This window comes from Oncorhynchus clarkii, chromosome 28, assembly GCF_045791955.1.
Source record: "Oncorhynchus clarkii lewisi isolate Uvic-CL-2024 chromosome 28, UVic_Ocla_1.0, whole genome shotgun sequence".
Lineage (NCBI taxonomy): Eukaryota > Metazoa > Chordata > Actinopteri > Salmoniformes > Salmonidae > Oncorhynchus > Oncorhynchus clarkii.
In genome coordinates, this window is record NC_092174.1 from 45,355,178 (window position 1) to 45,376,734 (window position 21,557).

The 21,557-nt window shown below is 42.6% G+C and overlaps 1 protein-coding gene across 1 annotated transcript in view; it reads left to right on the forward strand.

Moving 5' to 3' along the window:
* Positions 1-21,557, forward strand: part of LOC139386493 (receptor-type tyrosine-protein phosphatase mu-like) — a 474,202-nt gene that overhangs the window by 140,910 nt on the left and 311,735 nt on the right. The window contains exon 4 of the mRNA XM_071132061.1: positions 9,322-9,400. Within this exon, the coding sequence (XP_070988162.1) occupies positions 9,322-9,400 (79 nt within the window). The remainder of the gene's footprint in view (positions 1-9,321; positions 9,401-21,557) is intronic.

Below are 21,557 nucleotides of genomic sequence, written 5' to 3' on the forward strand. Positions count from 1 at the left end.
CCCTGGTCAAAAGTAGTGCACTTTATAGGGTATATGGTGCCATTGGGCCCTGGTCAAAAGTAGTGCACTTTATAGGGTATAGGGTGCCATTGGACCCTGGTCAAAAGTAGTGCACTTTCTAGGGTATAGGGTGCCATTGGGCCCTGGTCAAAGTAGTGCACTATATAGGGCATAGTGTGCCATTTGGGACATAGAGTAGGACATGGTGTATGATGCAGAGGTTCTCCTTGATCTCCCAACCAACGGGAGATTAGGCCCCACAGGGCTATTTCATTAGAGCCACAGGCTACAGGCCCCACTGTGTGTGTGTGTGTGTGTGTGTGTGTACTGTATGTGTTTGGTAAATAACGGTCTCACACTCCAAACTGACCGAATGGTAGAATACTTCTGCAGGCACGAATGATATTTGTTCTCTTCCTCACAAGGAAAATGAAAAAAGCGAAATGCTCCAAATTACATCTAATTAGCAACATGTGTTAATTATAGGTGTCTGTAATTGCATAGTAACCTAAGGGACGTGTGTGTGTGTGTGTGTGTGTGTGTGTGTGTGTGTGTGTGTGTGTGTGTGTGTGTGTGTGTGTGTGTGTGTGTGTGTGTGTGTGTGTGTGTATGTGATTGTCATAATGAAACCACCTGGTACTCTGATATTATTCAGTAATTACAAGTTATGTTTTTTATAAAGTCCAAACTAGGTCTTTCATCTGAGATAATTACTTCTCTGTCAGGTCATCCTAAAACTTTTAATTTTTTACTTTGAATATGTATCATATTATAGAATAATTTCTATTTATTGCTATTTACAACATAAACTGTAAACGGGGGAGTTATTGGGTATGAGCTAGATTGTAAACTGGGGAGTTATTGGGTATGAGCTAGATTGTAAACTGGGGAGTTATTGGGTATGAGCTAGATTGTATACTGGGGAGTTATTGGGTATGAGCTAGATTGTAAACTGGGGAGTTATTGGGTATGAGCTAGATTGTAAACTGGGGAGTTATTGGGTATGAGCAAGCTAGACAGTAAACTGGGGAGTGATTGGCTATGCGCCTGACTGTCAACGAGGGAGTATTTGGCTATGAGCAAGCTAGACAGTAAACTGGGGAGAATTTGGCTATGAGCTAGACAGTAAACTGGGGAGTATTTGGCTATGAGCTAGTCTGTAAACTGTGGAGTATTTGGCTATGAGCAAGCTAGACAGTAAACTGGGGAGAATTTGGCTATGAGCTAGACTGTAAACTGAGGAGTATTCAGCTATGAGCTAGACTGTAAACTGGGGAGTATTTAGCTTTGAGCTAGACTGTAAACTGGGAAGTATTTGGTTTTGAGCTAGACTGTAAACTGGTGAGTATTTGGCTATGAGCTAGACTGTCAACTGGGGGAGTGATTGGCTATGAGCTAGACTGTAAACTGTGGAGTATTTGGCTATGAGCAAGCTAGACAGTAAACTGGGGAGAATTTGGCTATGAGCTAGACTGTAAACTGGGGAGTATTCAGCTATGAGCTAGACAGTAAACTGGGGAGTATTCAGCTATGAGCTAGACTGTAAACTGGGGAGTATTCAGCTATGAGCTAGTCTGTAAACTGAGGAGTATTCAGCTATGAGCTAGACTGTAAACTGAGGAGTATTCAGCTATGAGCTAGACTGTAAACTGGGGAGTATTCAGCTATGAGCTAGACTGTAAACTGGGGAGTATTTGGCTATGAGCTAGACTGTAAACTGGGGAGTATTCAGCTATGAGCTAGAATGTAAACTGGGGAGCATTCAGCTATGAGCTAGACTGTAAACTGGGGAGTATTCAGCTATGAGCTAGACAGTAAACTGGGGAGTATTCAGCTATGAGCTAGACTGTAAACTGGGGAGTATTAAGCTATGAGCTAGACTGTAAACTGGAGTTTGATTTTGCAGCCAGAATAACTTGCCAATTCGTAATTTGTAGTAGAGAAATAAATTAGTAGTAGAGAAATAAAGTTGACAACATTAAAAGTCATATATTTGCCTCTTTTCTACTTTAGGTATGTAATTAACATTTATTTATTCTGTTTTTGCTAGCAATATTCATAAAATTCTTTGGTGGGAAAATATCCAGTTAAAAAAATATATACAGTGACTTTGGAAAGTGTTCGGAGCCCTTGACTTGTTCTGCATTTTGTTACGTTACAGCCTTATTCTCAAATGTATTAAATTAAACCCCCCTCCCAATCAATCTACAAACAATATCCCACAGTGACACAGCAAAAACAAGTTTTTAGAAATGTTTGCTAAATTATTCAAAATAAAACACAGAAATATGACATTCGCATAATTATTCAGACCCTTTACTCAGTACTTTGTTGAAGCACCTTTGGCAGTGATTACAGCCATGAGTCTTCTTGGGTATGACACTAAACTTGGCACACCTTTATTTGGGGAGTTTCTTCCATTTTTCTCTGCCGATCCTCTCAAGCTCTGTCAGATTGGATGGGGAGTATTGCTGCACAGCTATTTTCCGATCACTCCAGAAATTTTAGATCGGGTTCAACTCCGGGCTCCAGTTGGGCCACTCAACAACATTCAGAAACTTGTCCCGAAGCCACTCCTGCATTGTCTTGGCTGTGTGCTTAGGGTCATTGTCCTGTTGAAAGGTGAACCTTCGCCCCAGTCTGAGGTCCTGGTAAATTTAATTTACCATTGGTGAACTCCAATCAAGTTGTAGAAACATCTCAAAGACCTTTCTTCTGAAACTCGTTAGTCTATTCTTGTTCTGAGAAATGAGGCTAGAGAAATTGCCAAGAAACTGAGGATCTCGTTCAAGGCTGTGTATTACTCCCTTCATAGAACAGCACAAAGTGGCCCTAACCAGAATAGAAAGAGGACTGGGAGGCCCTGGTGCACAACTGAGCAAGAGGACAAGTACATTAGAGTGTCAGTTTGAGAAACAGACGCCTCACAAGTCATCAACTGGCAGCTTCATTAAATAATACCTGCAAAACACCAGTCTCAACGTCAACGGTGAAGAGGCGACTCCGGGATGCTGGCCTTCTAGGCAGAGTTCCTCTGTCCAGTCTCAACGTCAACAGTGAAGAAGTGACTCCGGGATGCTGTCCTTCTAGGCAGAGTTCCTCTGTCCAGTCTCAACGTCAACAGTGAAGAAGTGACTCCGGGATGCTGGCCTTCTAGGCAGAGTTCCTCTGTCCAGTCTCAACGTCAACAGTGAAGAAGTGACTCCGGGATGCTGGCCTTCTAGGCAGAGTTCCTCTGTCCAGTCTCAACGTCAACAGTGAAGAAGTGACTCCGGGATGCTGGCCTTCTAGGCAGAGTTCCTCTGTCCAGTCTCAACGTCAACAGTGAAGAAGTGACTCCGGGATGCTGTCCTTCTAGGCAGAGTTCCTCTGTCCAGTCTCAACGTCAACAGTGAAGAAGTGACTCCGGGATGCTGGCCTTCTAGGCAGAGTTCCTCTGTCCAGTCTCAACGTCAACAGTGAAGAAGTGACTCCGGGATGCTGGCCTTCTAGGCAGAGTTCCTCTGTCCAGTCTCAACGTCAACAGTGAAGAAGTGACTCCGGGATGCTGGCCTTCTAGGCAGAGTTCCTCTGTCCAGTCTCAACGTCAACAGTGAAGAAGTGACTCCGGGATGCTGGCCTTCTAGGCAGAGTTCCTCTGTCCAGTGTCAACGTCAACAGTGAAGAAGTGACTCCGGGATGCTGGCCTTCTAGGCAGAGTTCCTCTGTCCAGTGTCAACGTCAACAGTGAAGAAGTGACTCCAGGATGCTGTCCTTCTAGGCAGAGTTCCTCTGTCCAGTGTCAACGTCAACAGTGAAGAAGTGACTCCAGGATGCTGTCCTTCTAGGCAGAGTTCCTCTGTCCAGTCTCAATGTCAACGGTGAAGAGGCGACTCGGGGATGCTGGCCTTCTAGGCAGAGTTCCTCTGTCCAGTGTCAACGTCAACAGTGAAGAAGTGACTCCGGGATGCTGGCCTTCTAGGCAGAGTTCCTCTGTCCAGTGTCAACGTCAACAGTGAAGAAGTGACTCCAGGATGCTGTCCTTCTAGGCAGAGTTCCTCTGTCCAGTGTCAACGTCAACAGTGAAGAAGTGACTCCGGGATGCTGTCCTTCTAGGCAGAGTTCCTCTGTCCAGTGTCAACGTCAACAGTGAAGAAGTGACTCCAGGATGCTGGCCTTCTAGGCAGAGTTCCTCTGTCCAGTGTCAACGTCAACAGTGAAGAAGTGACTCCAGGATGCTGTCCTTCTAGGCAGAGTTCCTCTGTCCAGTCTCAACGTCAACAGTGAAGAAGTGACTCCGGGATGCTGTCCTTCTAGGCAGAGCTCCTCTGTCCAGTCTCAACGTCAACGGTGAAGAGGCGACTCCAGGATGCTGTCCTTCTAGGCAGAGTTCCTCTGTCCAGTGTCAACGTCAACAGTGAAGAAGTGACTCCAGGATGCTGTCCCTCTAGGCAGAGTTCCTCTGTCCAGTGTCAACGTCAACAGTGAAGAAGTGACTCCAGGATGCTGTCCTTCTAGGCAGAGTTCCTCTGTCCAGTCTCAACGTCAACAGTGAAGAAGTGACTCCAGGATGCTGTCCTTCTAGGCAGAGTTCCTCTGTCCAGTGTCAACGTCAACAGTGAAGAAGTGACTCCGGGATGCTGTCCTTCTAGGCAGAGTTCCTCTGTCCAGTGTCAACGTCAACAGTGAAGAAGTGACTCCGGGATGCTGTCCTTCTAGGCAGAGTTCCTCTGTCCAGTGTCAACGTCAACAGTGAAGAGGCGACTCCAGGATGCTGGCCCTCTAGGCAGAGTTCCTCTGTCCAGTCTCAACGTCAACAGTGAAGAGGCGACTCCAGGATGCTGGCCCTCTAGGCAGAGTTCCTCTGTCCAGTCTCAACGTCAACAGTGAAGAGGTGACTCCAGGATGCTGTCCTTCTAGGCAGAGTTCCTCTGTCCAGTCTCAACGTCAACAGTGAAGAAGTGACTCCGGGATGCTGTCCCTCTAGGCAGAGTTCCTCTGTCCAGTGTCAACGTCAACAGTGAAGAAGTGACTCCAGGATGCTGTCCTTCTAGGCAGAGTTCCTCTGTCCAGTGTCAACGTCAACAGTGAAGAAGTGACTCCAGGATGCTGTCCTTCTAGGCAGAGTTCCTCTGTCCAGTGTCAACGTCAACAGTGAAGAAGTGACTCCAGGATGCTGTCCTTCTAGGCAGAGTTCCTCTGTCCAGTGTCAACGTCAACAGTGAAGAAGTGACTCCGGGATGCTGGCCTTCTAGGCAGAGTTCCTCTGTCCAGTCTCAACGTCAACAGTGAAGAAGTGACTCCAGGATGCTGTCCTTCTAGGCAGAGTTCCTCTGTCCAGTGTCAACGTCAACAGTGAAGAGGAGACTCCAGGATGCTGGCCTTCTAGGCAGAGTTCCTCTGTCCAGTCTCAACGTCAACAGTGAAGAGGAGACTCCAGGATGCTGGCCTTCTAGGCAGAGTTCTGTAGGAACCCTTTTCTTCTTATTGGCCAGTCTGAGATATGGCTTTTTCCTTTACAACTCTTTCTAGAAGGCCAGCACCCCGGAGTTGGCTCTTCACTGTTGACGTTTAGACTGGTGTCTGAATGGTATCTGCTTGGTTCTGTCTGTCTTTGTCTAAATGTGCTACTACCTTACTGTTGATATAAAATACGCTAGTCTAAGGCTGGCATGGTAGGACATAACACAACTCTTTCTGTCACATCTCACTACTGTAAAAGGAATGATGTCATCACTATGTTCAATCCAGAACTATAGAGGAGGTAGTAAGGCTGTTACAGTATTTAGAGAATGAGGTCATCACTATGGGACATGTGTAGGCTAGGCATGCCTCTGGGTGTGTTACTACTCTCTGGTCCGCACCCAGTTTTTTGGGTAGGACTGGCATTCCATTTCCCTTTTTAACCCCAGTGCCGACTGCTCACTATAGCTATGAAATTCTGTTCTATTCATATAAACCATGGGACATAACTCAAACGTTCTAAAGGGGACCCGCCCTAGTCTGTCGTGTCCTATCTCGCTTATCGTCTCTTCACTCAGACCTGGGTCAAATACATGATGTCAAACACTTTCAAATAATTGAAATATTTCAAAAAGTATTTGATGTACGTTTCGTTTAGCTTGGAGATCAAGTAGTCTTCACCAGTTATTAAAGTCTTTGAAAGTGTTTGACATAAAGATTTGACCATGGTCTAATTCTAACATTCACAGAATTCTGCTTACATTACTGTGAGTAACCCTTAGTATTCTAACATTCTGTAGGAACCCTTAGTATTCTATCATTCTGTAGTAACTCTTAGTATTCTATCATTCTGTAGGAACCCTTAGTATTCTAACATTCTGTAGTAACTCTTAGTATTCTAACATTCTGTAGTAACTCTTAGTATTCTATCATTCTGTAGGAACCCTTAGTATTCTATCATTCTGTATTAACTCTTAGTATTCTAACATTCTGTATTAACTCTTAGTATTCTATCATTCTGTAGGAACCCTTAGTATTCTAACATTCTGTAGTAACTCTTAATATTCTATCATTCTGTAGGAACCCTTAGTATTCTAACATTCTGTAGTAACTCTTAGTATTCTATCATTCTGTAGGAACCCTTAGTATTCTATCATTCTGTATTAACTCTTAGTATTCTAACATTCTGTAGGAACCCTTAGTATTCTAACATTCTGTAGTAACTCTTAGTATTCTAACATTCTGTATTAACTCTTAGTATTCTATCATTCTGTATTAACTCATAGTATTCTAACATTCTGTAGTAACTCTTAGTATTCTAACATTCTGTAGGAACCCTTAGTATTCTAACATTCTGTATTAACTCTTAGTATTCTAACATTCTGTAGTAACTCTTAGTATTCTAACATTCTGTAGTAACTCTTAGTATTCTATCATTCTGTATTAACTCTTAGTATTCTAACATTCTGTAGTAACTCTTAGTATTCTATCATTCTGTATTAACTCTTAGTATTCTAACATTCTGTAGTAACTCTTAGTATTCTATCATTCTGTATTAACTCTTAGTATTCTAACATTCTGTAGTAACTCTTAGTATTCTAACATTCTGTAGTAACTCTTAGTATTCTATCATTCTGTATTAACTCTTAGTATTCTAACATTCTGTATGAACTCTTAGTATTCTATCATTCTGTAGTAACTCTTAGTATTCTATCATTCTGTAGGAACCCTTAGTATTCTATCATTCTGTAGTAACTCTTAGTATTCTAACATTCTGTAGGAACCCTTAGTATTCTAACATTCTGTAGGAACCCTTAGTATTCTATCATTCTGTAGGAACTCTTAGTATTCTATCATTCTGTAGGAACCCTTAGTATTCTAACATTCTGTAGGAACCCTTAGTATTCTAACATTCTGTAGTAACCCTTAGTATTCTAACATTCTGTAGTAACTCTTAGTATTCTATCATTCTGTAGGAACCCTTAGTATTCTATCATTCTGTATTAACTCTTAGTATTCTAACATTCTGTAGGAACCCTTAGTATTCTAACATTCTGTAGGAACCCTTAGTATTCTATCATTCTGTAGTAACTCTTAGTATTCTAACATTCTGTAGGAACCCTTAGTATTCTAACATTCTGTAGTAACTCTTAGTATTCTATCATTCTGTATTAACTCTTAGTATTCTAACATTTTGTATTAACTCTTAGTATTCTAACATTCTGTATTAACTCTTAGTTTTCTAACATTCTGTAGGAACCCTTAGTATTCTAACATTCTGTAGGAACCCTTAGTATTCTAACATTCTGTAGGAACCCTTAGTATTCTAACATTCTGTAGTAACTCTTAGTATTCTAACATTCTGTAGTAACTCTTAGTATTCTATCATTCTGTAGTAACTCTTAGTATTCTAACATTCTGTAGGAACCCTTAGTATTCTAACATTCTGTAGGAACCCTTAGTATTCTAACATTCTGTAGTAACTCTTAGTATTCTATCATTCTGTATTAACTCTTAGTATTCTAACATTCTGTATGAACTCTTAGTATTCTAACATTCTGTAGGAACCCTTAGTATTCTATCATTCTGTAGTAACTCTTAGTATTCTAACATTCTGTAGTAACTCTTAGTATTCTAACATTCTGTAGTAACTCTTAGTATTCTAACATTCTGTATTAACTCTTAGTATTCTATCATTCTGTATTAACTCTTAGTATTCTAACATTCTGTAGTAACTCTTAGTATTCTAACATTCTGTAGTAACTCTTAGTATTCTATCATTCTGTATTAAGGGGCGGCAGGGTAGCCTAGTGGTTAGAGCGTTGGACTAGGAACCGGAAGGTTGCAAGTTCAAACCCCCAAGCTGACAAGGTACAAATCTGTCGTTCTGCCCCTGAACAGGCAGTTAACCCACTGTTCCTAGGCCGTCATTGAAAATAAGAATTTGTTCTTAACTGACTTGCCTAGTTAAATAAAGGAAAAATTAACTCTTAGTATTCTAACATTCTGTATGAACTCTTAGTATTCTAACATTCTGTAGGAACCCTTAGTATTCTAACATTCTGTAGGAACCCTTAGTATTCTATCATTCTGTAGGAACTCTTAGTATTCTAACATTCTGTAGGAACCCTTAGTATTCTAACATTCTGTAGGAACCCTTAGTATTCTATCATTCTGTAGGAACTCTTAGTATTCTATCATTCTGTAGGAACCCTTAGTATTCTATCATTCTGTAGTAACTCTTAGTATTCTATCATTCTGTAGGAACCCTTAGTATTCTATCATTCTGTAGTAACTCTTAGTATTCTATCATTCTGTAGTAACTCTTAGTATTCTATCATTCTGTAGGAACCCTTAGTATTCTAACATTCTGTAGGAACTCTTAGTATTCTATCATTCTGTAGGAACCCTTAGTATTCTAACATTCTGTAGGAACCCTTAGTATTCTAACATTCTGTAGTAACTCTTAGTATTCTAACATTCTGTAGTAACTCTTAGTATTCTAACAGGACTGGGGAGGTGGGGGGAAGGGAATGACTGGGGAGGTGGAGTGGAGGGGAGGACTGGGGAGGTGGAGGGGAGGGGAGGACTGGGGTGTGGAGGGGAGGGAAGGTCTGGGAATGTTGGGTGGAAGACTGGGGAGGTTGAAGGGAGGGGAGGACTGGAAAGTTGGAGGGGAGGACAGGGCAGGTGGAGGGGAGGGCTGGGCGAGGTGAGGGGAGGACTTGGGAGGTGGAAGGGAGTGGAGAACTGGGGAGTTGGAGGGGAGTGAGGGAGGGACTGGGGAGGTGGAGGGGAGGACTGTGGAGGATGAGTGACATTTGGACGACGTGTGCACATTTATCAGTGTTATTATCGATGTGTCACCTCTCTCCTCAGATGGTGTTTGAAGTGGTGACCTCCGGCCATCGCGGCCTGCTGGCCATCAAAGACGTGGTGCTGCAGGGCCACCAGTGCAGTAAGTCTCCCTCACACACACACACACACACACACACACACCACAACACACACACCCACACACACCCACACACACACACACACCACAACACACACACACACACCACAACACACACACACACACCCACACACACACATTAGCACACACACACACACACACACACATTAGCACACACACAAACCGCAACACACACACATTAGCACACACACACACACACCCCTCTGTCTGCATAAAATACATCAAACTATCCTCCTTGTTCTTTTCCTGACACCTCCAGATATCAATATAGCACAGAGACATTATATCTTTCAATATAGCACAGCGACACACAATATCTTTCAATATAGCACAGAGACAGTATATTTTTCTCAGGGTGGTAGGAACAAACAACAACATTCCTTCTCATAGCACCAGACAATGGCTATAAAACACTCCCCCTCTCTCTCTCTCTCAATCTCTCTCACTCTCTCTCTCTCTCTCTCTCTCTCTCTCTCTCTCTCTCTCTCTGCTTCCATCCCTTCCATCCCTAGAGAGACAGAACTGGAACGAGTAAATGGAGGAGAGAGAGAGAAACTGAGAGGGATTGACTGAATGGAGGAGAGAGTGAGAGAGAGAGGGAATGAGAGATTGGAGGAGAGAGAGAAACTGAGAGATAATGAGAGAATGGAGCAGAGAGAGAAACTGAGAGATAATGAGAGAATGGAGGAGAGAGTGTGAGATATAGAGGGAATGAGAGAATGGAGGAGAGAGAGAGAGAGAGAGAATGAGAGAATGGAGGAGAGAGAGGGAATAAGAGAATGGAAGAGATAGAGATAGAGGGAATGAGATAATAAAGGAGAGAGTGAGAGACAGAGAGACAGAGCGAGAGAGGGAACAAGAAATTCAAGAGAGAGAGAGAGAGAGAGAGAGAGAGAGAGAGAGAGAGAGAGAGAGAGGGATGGAAACAAATGTCTCCATATGGCCTTTTTTTTTATCTTCCATGTATTAAATCACATTTCAATCAAATATATTTATAAAGCCTTTCTTACATCAGCTGATGTCACAAAGTGCTGTACAGAAACCCAGCCTAAAACACCAAACAGCAAGCAATGCAGGTGTAGAAGCACGGTGGCTAGGAAAAACTCTCTAGAAAGGCCGGAACCTAGGAAGAAACCTAGAGAGGAACCAGGCTATGACGGGTGGCCGGTCCTCTTCTGGCTGTGCCAGGTAGAGAGGAACCAGGCTCTGAGGGGTGGCCAGTCCTCTTCTGGTTGTGCCTGGTGGAGATTAGAAACCTAGAGAGGAACCAGGCTATGTGGGGTGGCCAGTCCTCTTCTGGCTGTGCCGGGTGGAGATTATAACAGAACATGGCCAAGATGTTCAAATGTTCATGGATGACCAGCAGGGTCAAATAATAATAATCACATTGGTTGTAGAGGGTGCAACAGGTCAGCACCTCAGGAGTAAATGTCAGTTGGATTTTCATAGCCGATCATTAAGACTATCTCTACCGCTCCTGCTGTCTCTAGAGAGTTGAAAACAGCAGGTTCTGGGACAGGTGGCACGTCCGGTGAACTGGTCAGGGTTCCATAGCTGCAGGCAGAACAGTTGAAACTGGAGCAGCAGCATGGCCAGGTGGACTGGGGACAGCAAGGAGTCATCAGGCCAGGTAGTCCTGAGGTATGGTCCTAGGGCTCAGGTCCTCCGAGAGAGAGAAAGAAAGAAAGAAAGAAAGAGAGAAAAAGAGAGAGAGAATTAGAGACAGCATACTTAAATTCACACAGGACACCGGATAAAACAGGAGAAGTACTCCAGATATAACAGACGGAACCTAGCCCCCCGACACATAAACTAATGCAGCATAAATAATTGAGGCTGTTACAGGAGGGGTCGGGAGACTCTTTTGTCTCTTTCCGTAAGAGTGTTGGCCAGCCAAAGCCTCAGCAGGTAGCCTAGTGGTTCGAGCATTGGGCCAGTAACCAAAAGGTTGCTGGATTGAATCCCTGATCTGTTGTTCTGCCACTGAACAAGGCAGTTAACCCACTGTTTCTAGGCCATCATTGTAAATTCTAAATAAGAATCTGTTCTTAACTGACTTGCTTAGTTCCACCCTACCTGACACCCTAGACCCACTCCAATTTGCTTACCGCCCAAATAGGTCCACAGACGATGCAATCTCAACCACACTGCACACTGCCCTAACCCATCTGGACAAGAGGAATACCTATGTGAGAATACTGTTCATCGACTACAGCTCAGCATTTAACACCATAGTACCCTCCAAACTCGTCATCAAGCTCGAGACCCTGGGTCTCGACCCCGTCCTGTGCAACTGGGTACTGGACTTCCTGACGGGCCGCCCCCAGGTGGTGAGGGTAGGTAACAACATCTCCACCCCGCTGATCCTCAACACCCCACAAGGGTGCGTTCTGAGCCCTCTCCTGTACTCCCTGTTCACCCACTAATGCGTGGCCACGCACGCCTCCAACTCAGTCATCAAGTTTGTGGACGACACAACAGTGGTAGGCTTGATTACCAACAACGACGAGACGGCCTACAGGGAGGAGGTGAGGGCCCTCGGAGTGTGGTGTCAGGAAAATAACCTCACACTCAACGTCAACAAAACTAAGGAGATGATTGTGGACTTCAGGAAACAGCAGAGGGAACACCCCCCTATCCACATCGATGGAACAGTAGTGGAGAGGGTAGTAAGTTTTAAAATCCTCGGCGTACACATCACAGACAAACTGAATTGGTCCACCCACACAGACAGCATTGTGAAGAAGGCGCAGCAGCGCCTCTTCAACGTCAGGAGGCTGAAGAAATTCGGCTTGTCACCAAAAGCACTCACAAACTTCTACAGATGCACAATCGAGAGCATCTTGTCAGGCTGTATACGTTGCCTGGTACGGCAACTGCTCGGCCCACAACCGTAAGGCTCTCCAGAGGGTAGTGAGGTCTGCACAACGCATCACCGGGGGCAAACTACCTGCCCTCCAGGACACCTACACCACCCGATGTCACAGGAAGGCCATAAAGATCATCAAGGACAACAACCACCCGAGCCACTGCCTGTTCACCCCACTATCATCCAGAAGGCGAGGTCAGTACAGGTGCATTAAAGCTGGGACCGAGAGACTGAAAAACAGCTTCTATCTCAAGGCCATCAGACTGTTAAACAGCCACTATTTCGGTAAGAGCTGGTATTCTGTCTATAATGGAGTGGCCAGCACAGTCAACCCTATTGAGCTGTTGTGGGATCAGCTTGACCGTATGGTACGTAAGAAGTGCCCATCAAGCCAATCCAGCTTGTGGGAGGTGCTGCAGGAAGCATGGGGTGAAATCTCTTCAGATTACCTCAACAAATTGACAACTAGAATGCCAAAGGTCTGCAAGGCTGTAGTGGCCACAAATGAAGGATTCTTTGGCGAAAGCAATGTTTGAAGGACACAATTATTATTTAAATAAAAAAAAACATTATTTATAACCTTGTCAACGTCTTGACTATATTTCCTATTCATTTTGCAACTCATTTCATTGTATGATTTATATGGAAAACAAGGACATTTCTAAGTGACCCCAAACTTTAACAGTAGTATGTTGACAACTCAATCGAATATAAACCAAAATTGCATGTTTGTTGTTCAGACTTGCTTGACTTGGTGGGTAGTAGGCTATTATATGCAGAGTTAGTGTTATGTACCACAGACAGGCCTCTGCTATTACTGGACATACAGTGCATTCAGAATGTTTAATTTCTTTACATTACAGCCTTATTATATTTGTTTCCCTCATCAACATACACACAATCTGTCACGTTCTGACCATCGTTCGTGTGTGTTTTCCTTGTTTTAGTGTTGGTCAGGACGTGAACTGGGTGGGCATTCTATGTTGGATGTCTTGTTTGTCTATTTCTATGTCTGGCCTGATATGGTTCTCAATCAGAGGCAGGTGTTAGTCATTGTCTCTGATTGGGAACCATATTTAGGTAGCCTGGGTTTCACTGTGTGTTGGTGGGTGATTGTCCTTAGTGTCCTGATGTCATTGTTCTTTGTTAGGTTACACAAGTATAGGCTGTTTTCGTTAAGTTTATTGTTTTTGGTAGGGTTTGTGTTTAGTTTGTTTCTTCATTAAACATGGATTGCAATAGACACGCTGCATTTTGGTCCGACTCTCCTTCTCATACGGAAAACCGTTACACAATCCCCCATAATGACAAAGCCAAAACAGGTTTTAAGGATTTTTTTTTGCAAATGTATAAAACATGTTATACTGATGAGGTGGGGAACATGTATTTAATCTGTTTTAGAACTAAGGCTGAAACATAACACAATGTGGGAAAAGTCAAGGGCTCTGAATCATTTCCGAATGCACTGTACTGTTATCAATCATGTATCTCAGGTAGTGAACGTGTGTTTCTAGGTGTTGAGGGAGAGCTATGTTCTGTTTGGTACCAGCCTGGGAGTCTCATGTTCTTTAAGTTCATCCCAGGGGTGTGCTGAGTCACTGTGGTACGGTCAGAGCAATCTACATGACATCAGCTACAATCAATACCACCATGGTTCTCCTTCAATTAATTCGCAGCTAGCTTACAAGCTTAAATAATCAATGATATATCACACAGAGCACAGATCAGATTGTTATATGCAAACTATTTGGTGACCAAACAAACATGCTCAAACACACACACACACATCACAATCAAATTATCTCGTGACCACAGGCAGGGTCAAGTAGCTAAATTCCTATAAATGTCAATGAGATGGATTTCCATAGGACTAGTTTCTGCACTGCATATAAATGTAGCAGAAGTTGATCAATGAAAACGTGCATTTAAATGTAGAAATGTGAACGGATCAATACGCCGCTTAGTGGCTGGGTGGTCGGGTTTCTCTGAGTAATACTCATACGGTCGCGTTCCAAATGGCTACCCTATTCACTATGTAGTGCACTACTTTTGACGAGGGGCCTATGGGACCCTATTCCCTATGTAGTGCACTACTTTTGACACGGGGCCTATGGGACCTTATTTTCTATGTAGTGCACTACTTTTAACCAAAGACCAAAAATAGTGCACTATATAGAGAAATAGTGTGCCATTTGGGATTTATTTTTTTATATATTTTACCTTTATTTAACTTGGCAAGTCAGTTAAGAACAAATTCTTATTTTCAATGACGGCCTAGTTAAGACAAATGTAAAATAAAAATAAATAAAATGTTGAGCAATGTAATAAAGTAATGGCTTTTCAAATAAGTTACCTTACCTCACATTATGTTGGGCTGACAATTTGTTAGCTACGCAAACCTTTACGAACCACATAGCATGTCATTACTGCAGTATGTACCAGTATGTTAGCTAGCTACCTAACGTTAATAATACATCAAACTAGCCTCGGGTGCTTGACTGCCGTTGTAAGGTCGGAACGCTCGAATCAACCTTACTCCTCGGGTCAGATCGTCCAGTGTGCCCTCTACACGCTCCAAGAGCGAAACAATCTGAATTTACAAACTGGACAAATCTGACAACGCTCTAAATTTACTAACGTCCAGAGCGCACTCTGGCACTCCAGATGGGATTTAAAAACACACCCGTAGTCACAAAATGTCTAGCTAGTAATTTGTTATGCTAACAAGCTAACAATAGGTTGCATAGCAACATCATCAACTTCCGGAAGACAGGCCGAAGCGCTACTAGGCTCGACTGAAAGTATACCGTTAGTTTACAGTATACTAAAACGAACTAATAGTATATAGTATATACTCATTAACTATGTAGTATACAGTATGTTAGTATGGGTATTCAAACACAGCTTATGTCTTCTAATAAAATATATCATATAGAATGATTGTCACGTTCGTTGTATGGACGAGACCAAGGCGCAGCGTGAGATGAATACATCTTCTTATGTAATGAAACGAAGAACACTCAAACAAACTTACGAAACAACTAAAGTGAAGCTATATATGATAAGTGCAGACACAGGCAACTAACACATAGACAATAACCCACAAAATACTCAAGGAATATGGCTGCCTAAATATGGTTCCCAATCAGAGACAACGATAAACGGCTGCCTCTAATTGAGAACCAATCTAGGCAACCATAGACATACAAAAACCCTAGACAGGGAAAAACATGCCACCCTTGTCACACCCTGACCTAACCAAAATAATAAAGAAAACAAAGAATACTAAGGTCATGGCGTGACAATGATATACGTATACTAGTAGAAAAACATTTGATGAAAGATGAAAAGGGAAATGATACAATTAGCTTCGTGAGGGTCTTTGGAGAGTTGGGTGCAATTCTATCTAACTAATCAAGGTCAGATGTTGAAATGGCCTGGTTTTTTCCTCATTACAGAATGGGGCTACAGTGATAATAATACTTCACATGAAAATGGTCTCGTGATTTACTTGGATTGGATCATTTGTCTCTCTTATTATAAAGCCAGGTTCAGTAGCAGAAAGTAATGTTGTCGACTCTGAACCTAATTCAGAAAAAAGGCTGTAGTTAGTCTGTTGTTTAGTCTGTTGTTTAGTATGTTGTTTAGTCTGTTGTTTAGTCTGTTGTTAGTCTGTTGTTGTTCGGTCTGTAGTTAGTCTGTTGTTTAGTCGGTTGTTTAGTCTACTGTTGGTCTGTTGTTTAGTCTGTTGTTAGTCTGTTGCTTGGTCTGTTGTTTAGTCTACTGTTAGTCTGTTGTTTAGTCTGTTGTTTAGTCTGTTGTTAGTCAGTTGTTAGTCTGTTGTTGACCTGTTGTTTGTCTGTTGTTGGTCTGTTGTTCGGTCTGTAGTTGGGCTGTTGTTTAGTCTGTTGTTAGTCTGTTGTTTAGTCGGTTGTTTAGTCTACTGTTAGTCTGTTGTTTAGTCTGTTGTTTAGTCTGTTGTTAGTCAGTTGTTTAGTCTGTTGTTGGTCTGTTGTTAGTCTGTTGTTGACCTGTTGTTTGTCTGTTGTTGGTCTGTTGTTCGTTCTGTAGTTGGGCTGTTGTTTAGTCTGTTGTTTAGTCTGTTGTTTAGGCTGTTGTTTAGTCTGTTGCTAGTCTGTAGTTAGTCTGTAGTTAGTCTGTTGTTCGGTCTGTAGTTGGCCTGTTGTTTAGTCTGTTGTTAGTCTGTTGTTTAGTCTGTTGTTAGTCTGTAGTTTGTCTGCTGTTCGGTCTGTAGTTTAGTCTGTTGTTGGTCTGCTGTTAGTCTGCTGTTAGTCTGCTGTTGGTCTGTTGTTTAGTCTATTGTTTAGTCTGTTGTTCGGTCTGTAGTTGGTCGGTTGTTTAGTCTGTTGTTAGTCTGTAGTTAGCCTGTGGTTAGTCTGTTGTTCAGTCTGTAGTTGGTCGGTTGTTTAGTCTGTTGTTGGTCTGTTGTTTAGTCTGTTGTTTAGTCTGTTGTTTAGTCTGTTGTTGGTCTGTTGTTTAGTCTGTTGTTTAGTCTGTTGTGGACTCTGCCCCAATTTAAAAAAGACTGTTGTTTAGTCTGTTGTTTAGTCTGTTGTTGGGTAGTCTGTTGTTCAGTCTGTAGTTGGTCGGTTGTTTAGTCTGTTGTTTAGTCTGTTGTTAGTTTGTTGTTAGTCTGTTGTTTAGTCTGTGGTTAGTCTGTTGTCGACCTGTTGTTAGTCTGTTGTTAGACTGTTGTTGGTCTGTTGTTTAGTCGGTTGTTAGCCTGTTGTTTGTTGGTCGGTTGTTGGTCTGTTGTTAGTCTGTTGTTAGACTGTTGTTGGTCTGTTGTTAGTCTGTTGTTTGTTGCTAGTTGGTTGTTAGTCGGTTGTTAGCCTGTTGTTTGTTGGTCGGTTGTTGGTCTGTTGTTAGTCTGTTGTTAGTATGCTGTTAGTCTGTTGTTTAGTCGGTTGTTGGTCGGTTGTTTAGTCTGTTGTTTAGTCTGTTGTTGGTCTGTTGCTTAGTCTGTTGTTGGTCTGTTGTTTAGTCTGTTGTTTAGTCTGTTGTGGACTCTGCCCCAATTAATAAAATACTGTTGTTTAGTCTGTTGTAGACTCTGCCCCAATTAATAAAATACTGTAGTCAACAGATCATGAAAGTGAATGCTAATGCTTAATGTTCAGTTGGTCTCCTGACTCTCCGCCTGAGAAACGGAATGCATTACTACTGGTTTGTATGTAGAGTGTTAGTCTGTTGTTAGTCTGTTGTTAGTCTGTTGTTAGTCTGTTGTTAGTCTAGTGTTAGTCTGTTGTTAGTCTATTGTTAGTCTGTTGTTAGTCTGTTGTTAGTCTGTTGTTAGTCTGTTGTTAGTCTATTGTTAGTCTGTTGTTAGTCTGTTGTTAGTCTGCTGTTAGTCTGTTGTTAGTCTGTTGTTAGTCTGTTGTTAGTCTGTTGTTGGTCTGTTGTTAGTCTGTTGTTAGTCTGCTGTTAGTCTGTTGTTGGTCTGTTGTTAGTCTGTTGTTTAGTCTGTTGTTGGTCTGTTGTTAGTCTGTTGTTAGTCTGCTGTTAGTCTGTTGTTGGTCTGTTGTTAGTCTGTTGTTTAGTCTGTTGTCGGCCTGTTGTTTAGTCTGTTGTTGGTCTGTTGTTAGTCTGTTGTTAGTTTGCTGTTAGTCTGTTGTTAGTCTGTTGTTTAGTCTGTTGTTAGTCTGTTGTTAGTCTGTTGTTGGTCTGTTGTTAGTCTGTTGTTAGTCTGCTGTTAGTCTGTTGTTGGTCTGTTGTTAGTCTGTTGTTTAGTCTGTTGTTGGTCTGTTGTTAGTCTGCTGTTAGTCTGTTGTTGGTCTGTTGTTAGTCTGTTGTTTAGTCTGTTGTCGGTCTGTTGTTAGTCTGTTGTTAGTCGGTTGTTAGTCGGTTGTTGGTCTGTTGTTGGTCTGTTGTTGGTCTGTTGTTAGTCGGTTGTTAGTCGGTTGTTGGTCTGTTGTTAGTCGGTTGTTAGTCGGTTGTTAGTCTGTTGTTAGTCGGTTGTTAGTCGGTTGTTAGTCGGTTGTTAGTCGGTTGTTAGTCGGTTGTTGGTCTGTTGTTAGTCTGTTGTTGGTCTGTTGTTAGTCGGTTGTTGGTCTGTTGTTAGTCTGTTGTTAGTCGGTTGTTAGTCTGTTGTTAGTCGGTTGTTAGTCGGTTGTTAGTCGGTTGTTAGTCGGTTGTTAGTCGGTTGTTGGTCTGTTGTTAGTCTGTTGTTGGTCTGGTGTTAGTCTGCTGTTAGTCTGTTGTTAGTCTGTTGTTGGTCTGTTGTTAGTCTGTTGTTAGTCTGCTGTTAGTCTGTTGTTGGTCTGTTGTTAGTCTGTTGTTTAGTCTGTTGTTAGTCTGTTGTTAGTCTGTTGTTAGTCTGTTGTTAGTCTGTTGTTAGTCTGTTGTTAGTCTGTTGTTGGTCTGTTGTTAGTCTGCTGTTAGTCTGTTGTTGGTCTGTTGTTAGTCTGTTGTTTAGTCTGTTGTTGGTCTGTTGTTAGTCTGCTGTTAGTCTGTTGTTGGTCTGTTGTTAGTCTGTTGTTTAGTCTGTTGTCGGCCTGTTGTTTAGTCTGTTGTTGGTCTGTTGTTAGTCTGTTGTTAGTTTGCTGTTAGTCTGTTGTTAGTCTGTTGTTTAGTCTGTTGTTAGTCTGTTGTTAGTCTGTTGTTGGTCTGTTGTTAGTCTGTTGTTAGTCTGCTGTTAGTCTGTTGTTGGTCTGTTGTTAGTCTGTTGTTTAGTCTGTTGTTGGTCTGTTGTTAGTCTGTTGTTAGTCTGCTGTTAGTCTGTTGTTGGTCTGTTGTTAGTCTGTTGTTTAGTCTGTTGTCGGTCTGTTGTTAGTCTGTTGTTTAGTCTGTTGTCGGCCTGTTGTTTAGTCTGTTGTTGGTCTGTTGTTAGTCTGTTGTTAGTTTGCTGTTAGTCTGTTGTTAGTCTGTTGTTTAGTCTGTTGTTAGTCGGTTGTTAGTCGGTTGTTGGTCTGTTGTTAGTCGGTTGTTAGTCTGTTGTTAGTCGGTTGTTAGTCGGTTGTTAGTCGGTTGTTAGTCGGTTGTTGGTCTGTTGTTAGTCGGTTGTTGGTCTGTTGTTAGTCGGTTGTTAGTCTGTTGTTTAGTCTGTTGTTAGTCTGTTGTTTAGTCTGTTGTTAGTCGGTTGTTAGTCGGTTGTTGGTCTGTTGTTAGTCTGTTGTTGGTCTGTTGTTAGTCGGTTGTTAGTCGGTTGTTGGTCTGTTGTTAGTCGGTTGTTAGTCGGTTGTTAGTCTGTTGTTAGTCGGTTGTTAGTCGGTTGTTAGTCGGTTGTTAGTCGGTTGTTAGTCGGTTGTTGGTCTGTTGTTAGTCTGTTGTTGGTCTGTTGTTAGTCGGTTGTTGGTCTGTTGTTAGTCTGTTGTTAGTCGGTTGTTAGTCTGTTGTTAGTCGGTTGTTAGTCGGTTGTTAGTCGGTTGTTAGTCGGTTGTTAGTCGGTTGTTGGTCTGTTGTTAGTCGGTTGTTAGTCTGTTGTTTAGTCTGTTGTTAGTCGGTTGTTAGTCGGTTGTTGGTCTGTTGTTAGTCGGTTGTTAGTCGGTTGTTAGTCTGTTGTTTAGTCTGTTGTTAGTCTGTTGTTTAGTCTGTTGTTAAGTCTGTTGTTTAGTCTGTTGTTGGTCTGTTGTTAGTCGGTTGTTAGTCTGTTGTTTAGTCTGTTGTTAAGTCTGTTGTTTAGTCTGTTGTTAGTCTGTTGTTAGTCGGTTGTTAGTCTGTTGTTTAGTCTGTTGTTAAGTCTGTTGTTTAGTCTGTTGTTAGTCGGTTGTTAGTCTGTTGTTAGTCTGTTGTTGGTCTGTTGTTAGTCTGTTGTTAGTCGGTTGTTAGTCTGCTGTTAGTCGGTTGTTAGTCGGTTGTTAGTCCTATGTAGGCCTTTATGAAGACCATGCTCCTATGAACCCAGCATGACATGTATAGTATCCAGAGAACGTAAGACTCTATTACTTAAAGGTTGCCGTCAACAAAATAATGAAAATCAATGATTTAGACGGCCTGGGTGTTCCCACTGAGAAACCGAAGAGTACTGTACTCACATTAAGTCTATGAAGGGTATACCTTAATCAATCAACACTGTTTCAAGCCTCTAACATTGATCCTAACATATACAGTGCATTCAGAAAATATTCAGACCACATTTTCGTACCGTACAGCCTTATTCTAAAATTGATCAAATATTTTCAATTCTTTCCATTATCAATCTACACACAATATCCCATAATGACAAAGCAAAAACATTTATAATCTTTGAGATGTTTCTACAACTTGATTGGAGTCCATCTGTGGTAAATGCAATTGATTGGACATGATTTGGAAAGGCACCATATAAGGTACCACAGTGCATGTCAGAGCAAAAACCAAGCCATGAGGTCGAAATAATTGTCCGTAGAGCACCGAGACAGGATTGTGTCGAGGCACAGATCTGGGGAAGGGTACCAAAACATTTCTGCAGCATTGAAGGTACCCAAGAACACAGTGGCCTCCATCATTTTGATGGAAGAATGGAAGAAGTTTGGAACCACCAAGACTCTTCCTAGAGCTGGCTACCCAGCCAAACTGAGCAATCAGGGGAGAAGGGCAGGTGACCAAGAACCCAATGGTCACACTGACAGAGCTCAAGAGTGCTTCTGTTGAGATGGGAGAACCTTCCAGAAGGACAACCATTTCTGCAGCACTCCACCAATCAGGCCTTTATGGTAGAATGGCCAGACGGAAGTCAACCCTCAGCAAAAGGAACATGACAGCCTCCTTGGAGTTTGTCAAAAGGCACCTAAAGGACTCTCAGACCATGAAAAACAAGATTCTCTGGTCTGATGAAACCAATATTGAACTCTTTGGCCTGAATGCCAAGCGTCACGTCTGGAAGAAAACCTGACACCATCCCTACTGTGAAGCATGGTGGTGGCAGCATCATGCTGTGGGGATGTTTATCAGCGGCAGGGACTGGGAGACTAGTCAGTATCGAGGGAAAGATGAATGGAGCGAAGTACAGAGAGATCCTTGATGAAAACCTGCTCCAAAGCGCTCAGGACCTCAGACAGGGGCGAAGGTTCAACTTCCAACAGGACAACGACCCTAAGCACACAGCAAAGACAATGCACGAGTGGCTTTGGGACAAGTCTCTGAATGTCCTTGAGTGACCCAGCCAGAGCTGGTACCTGAACCTAATCGAACATCTCTGGAGAGACCTGAAAATAGCTGTACTGCGACGCTCTCCATCCAACCTGACAGAGCTTGAGAGGATCTGCAGAGAAGAGTGGGAGAAACTCCCCAAATACAGGTGTGCCAAGCTTGTAACGTCGTACCCAAGAA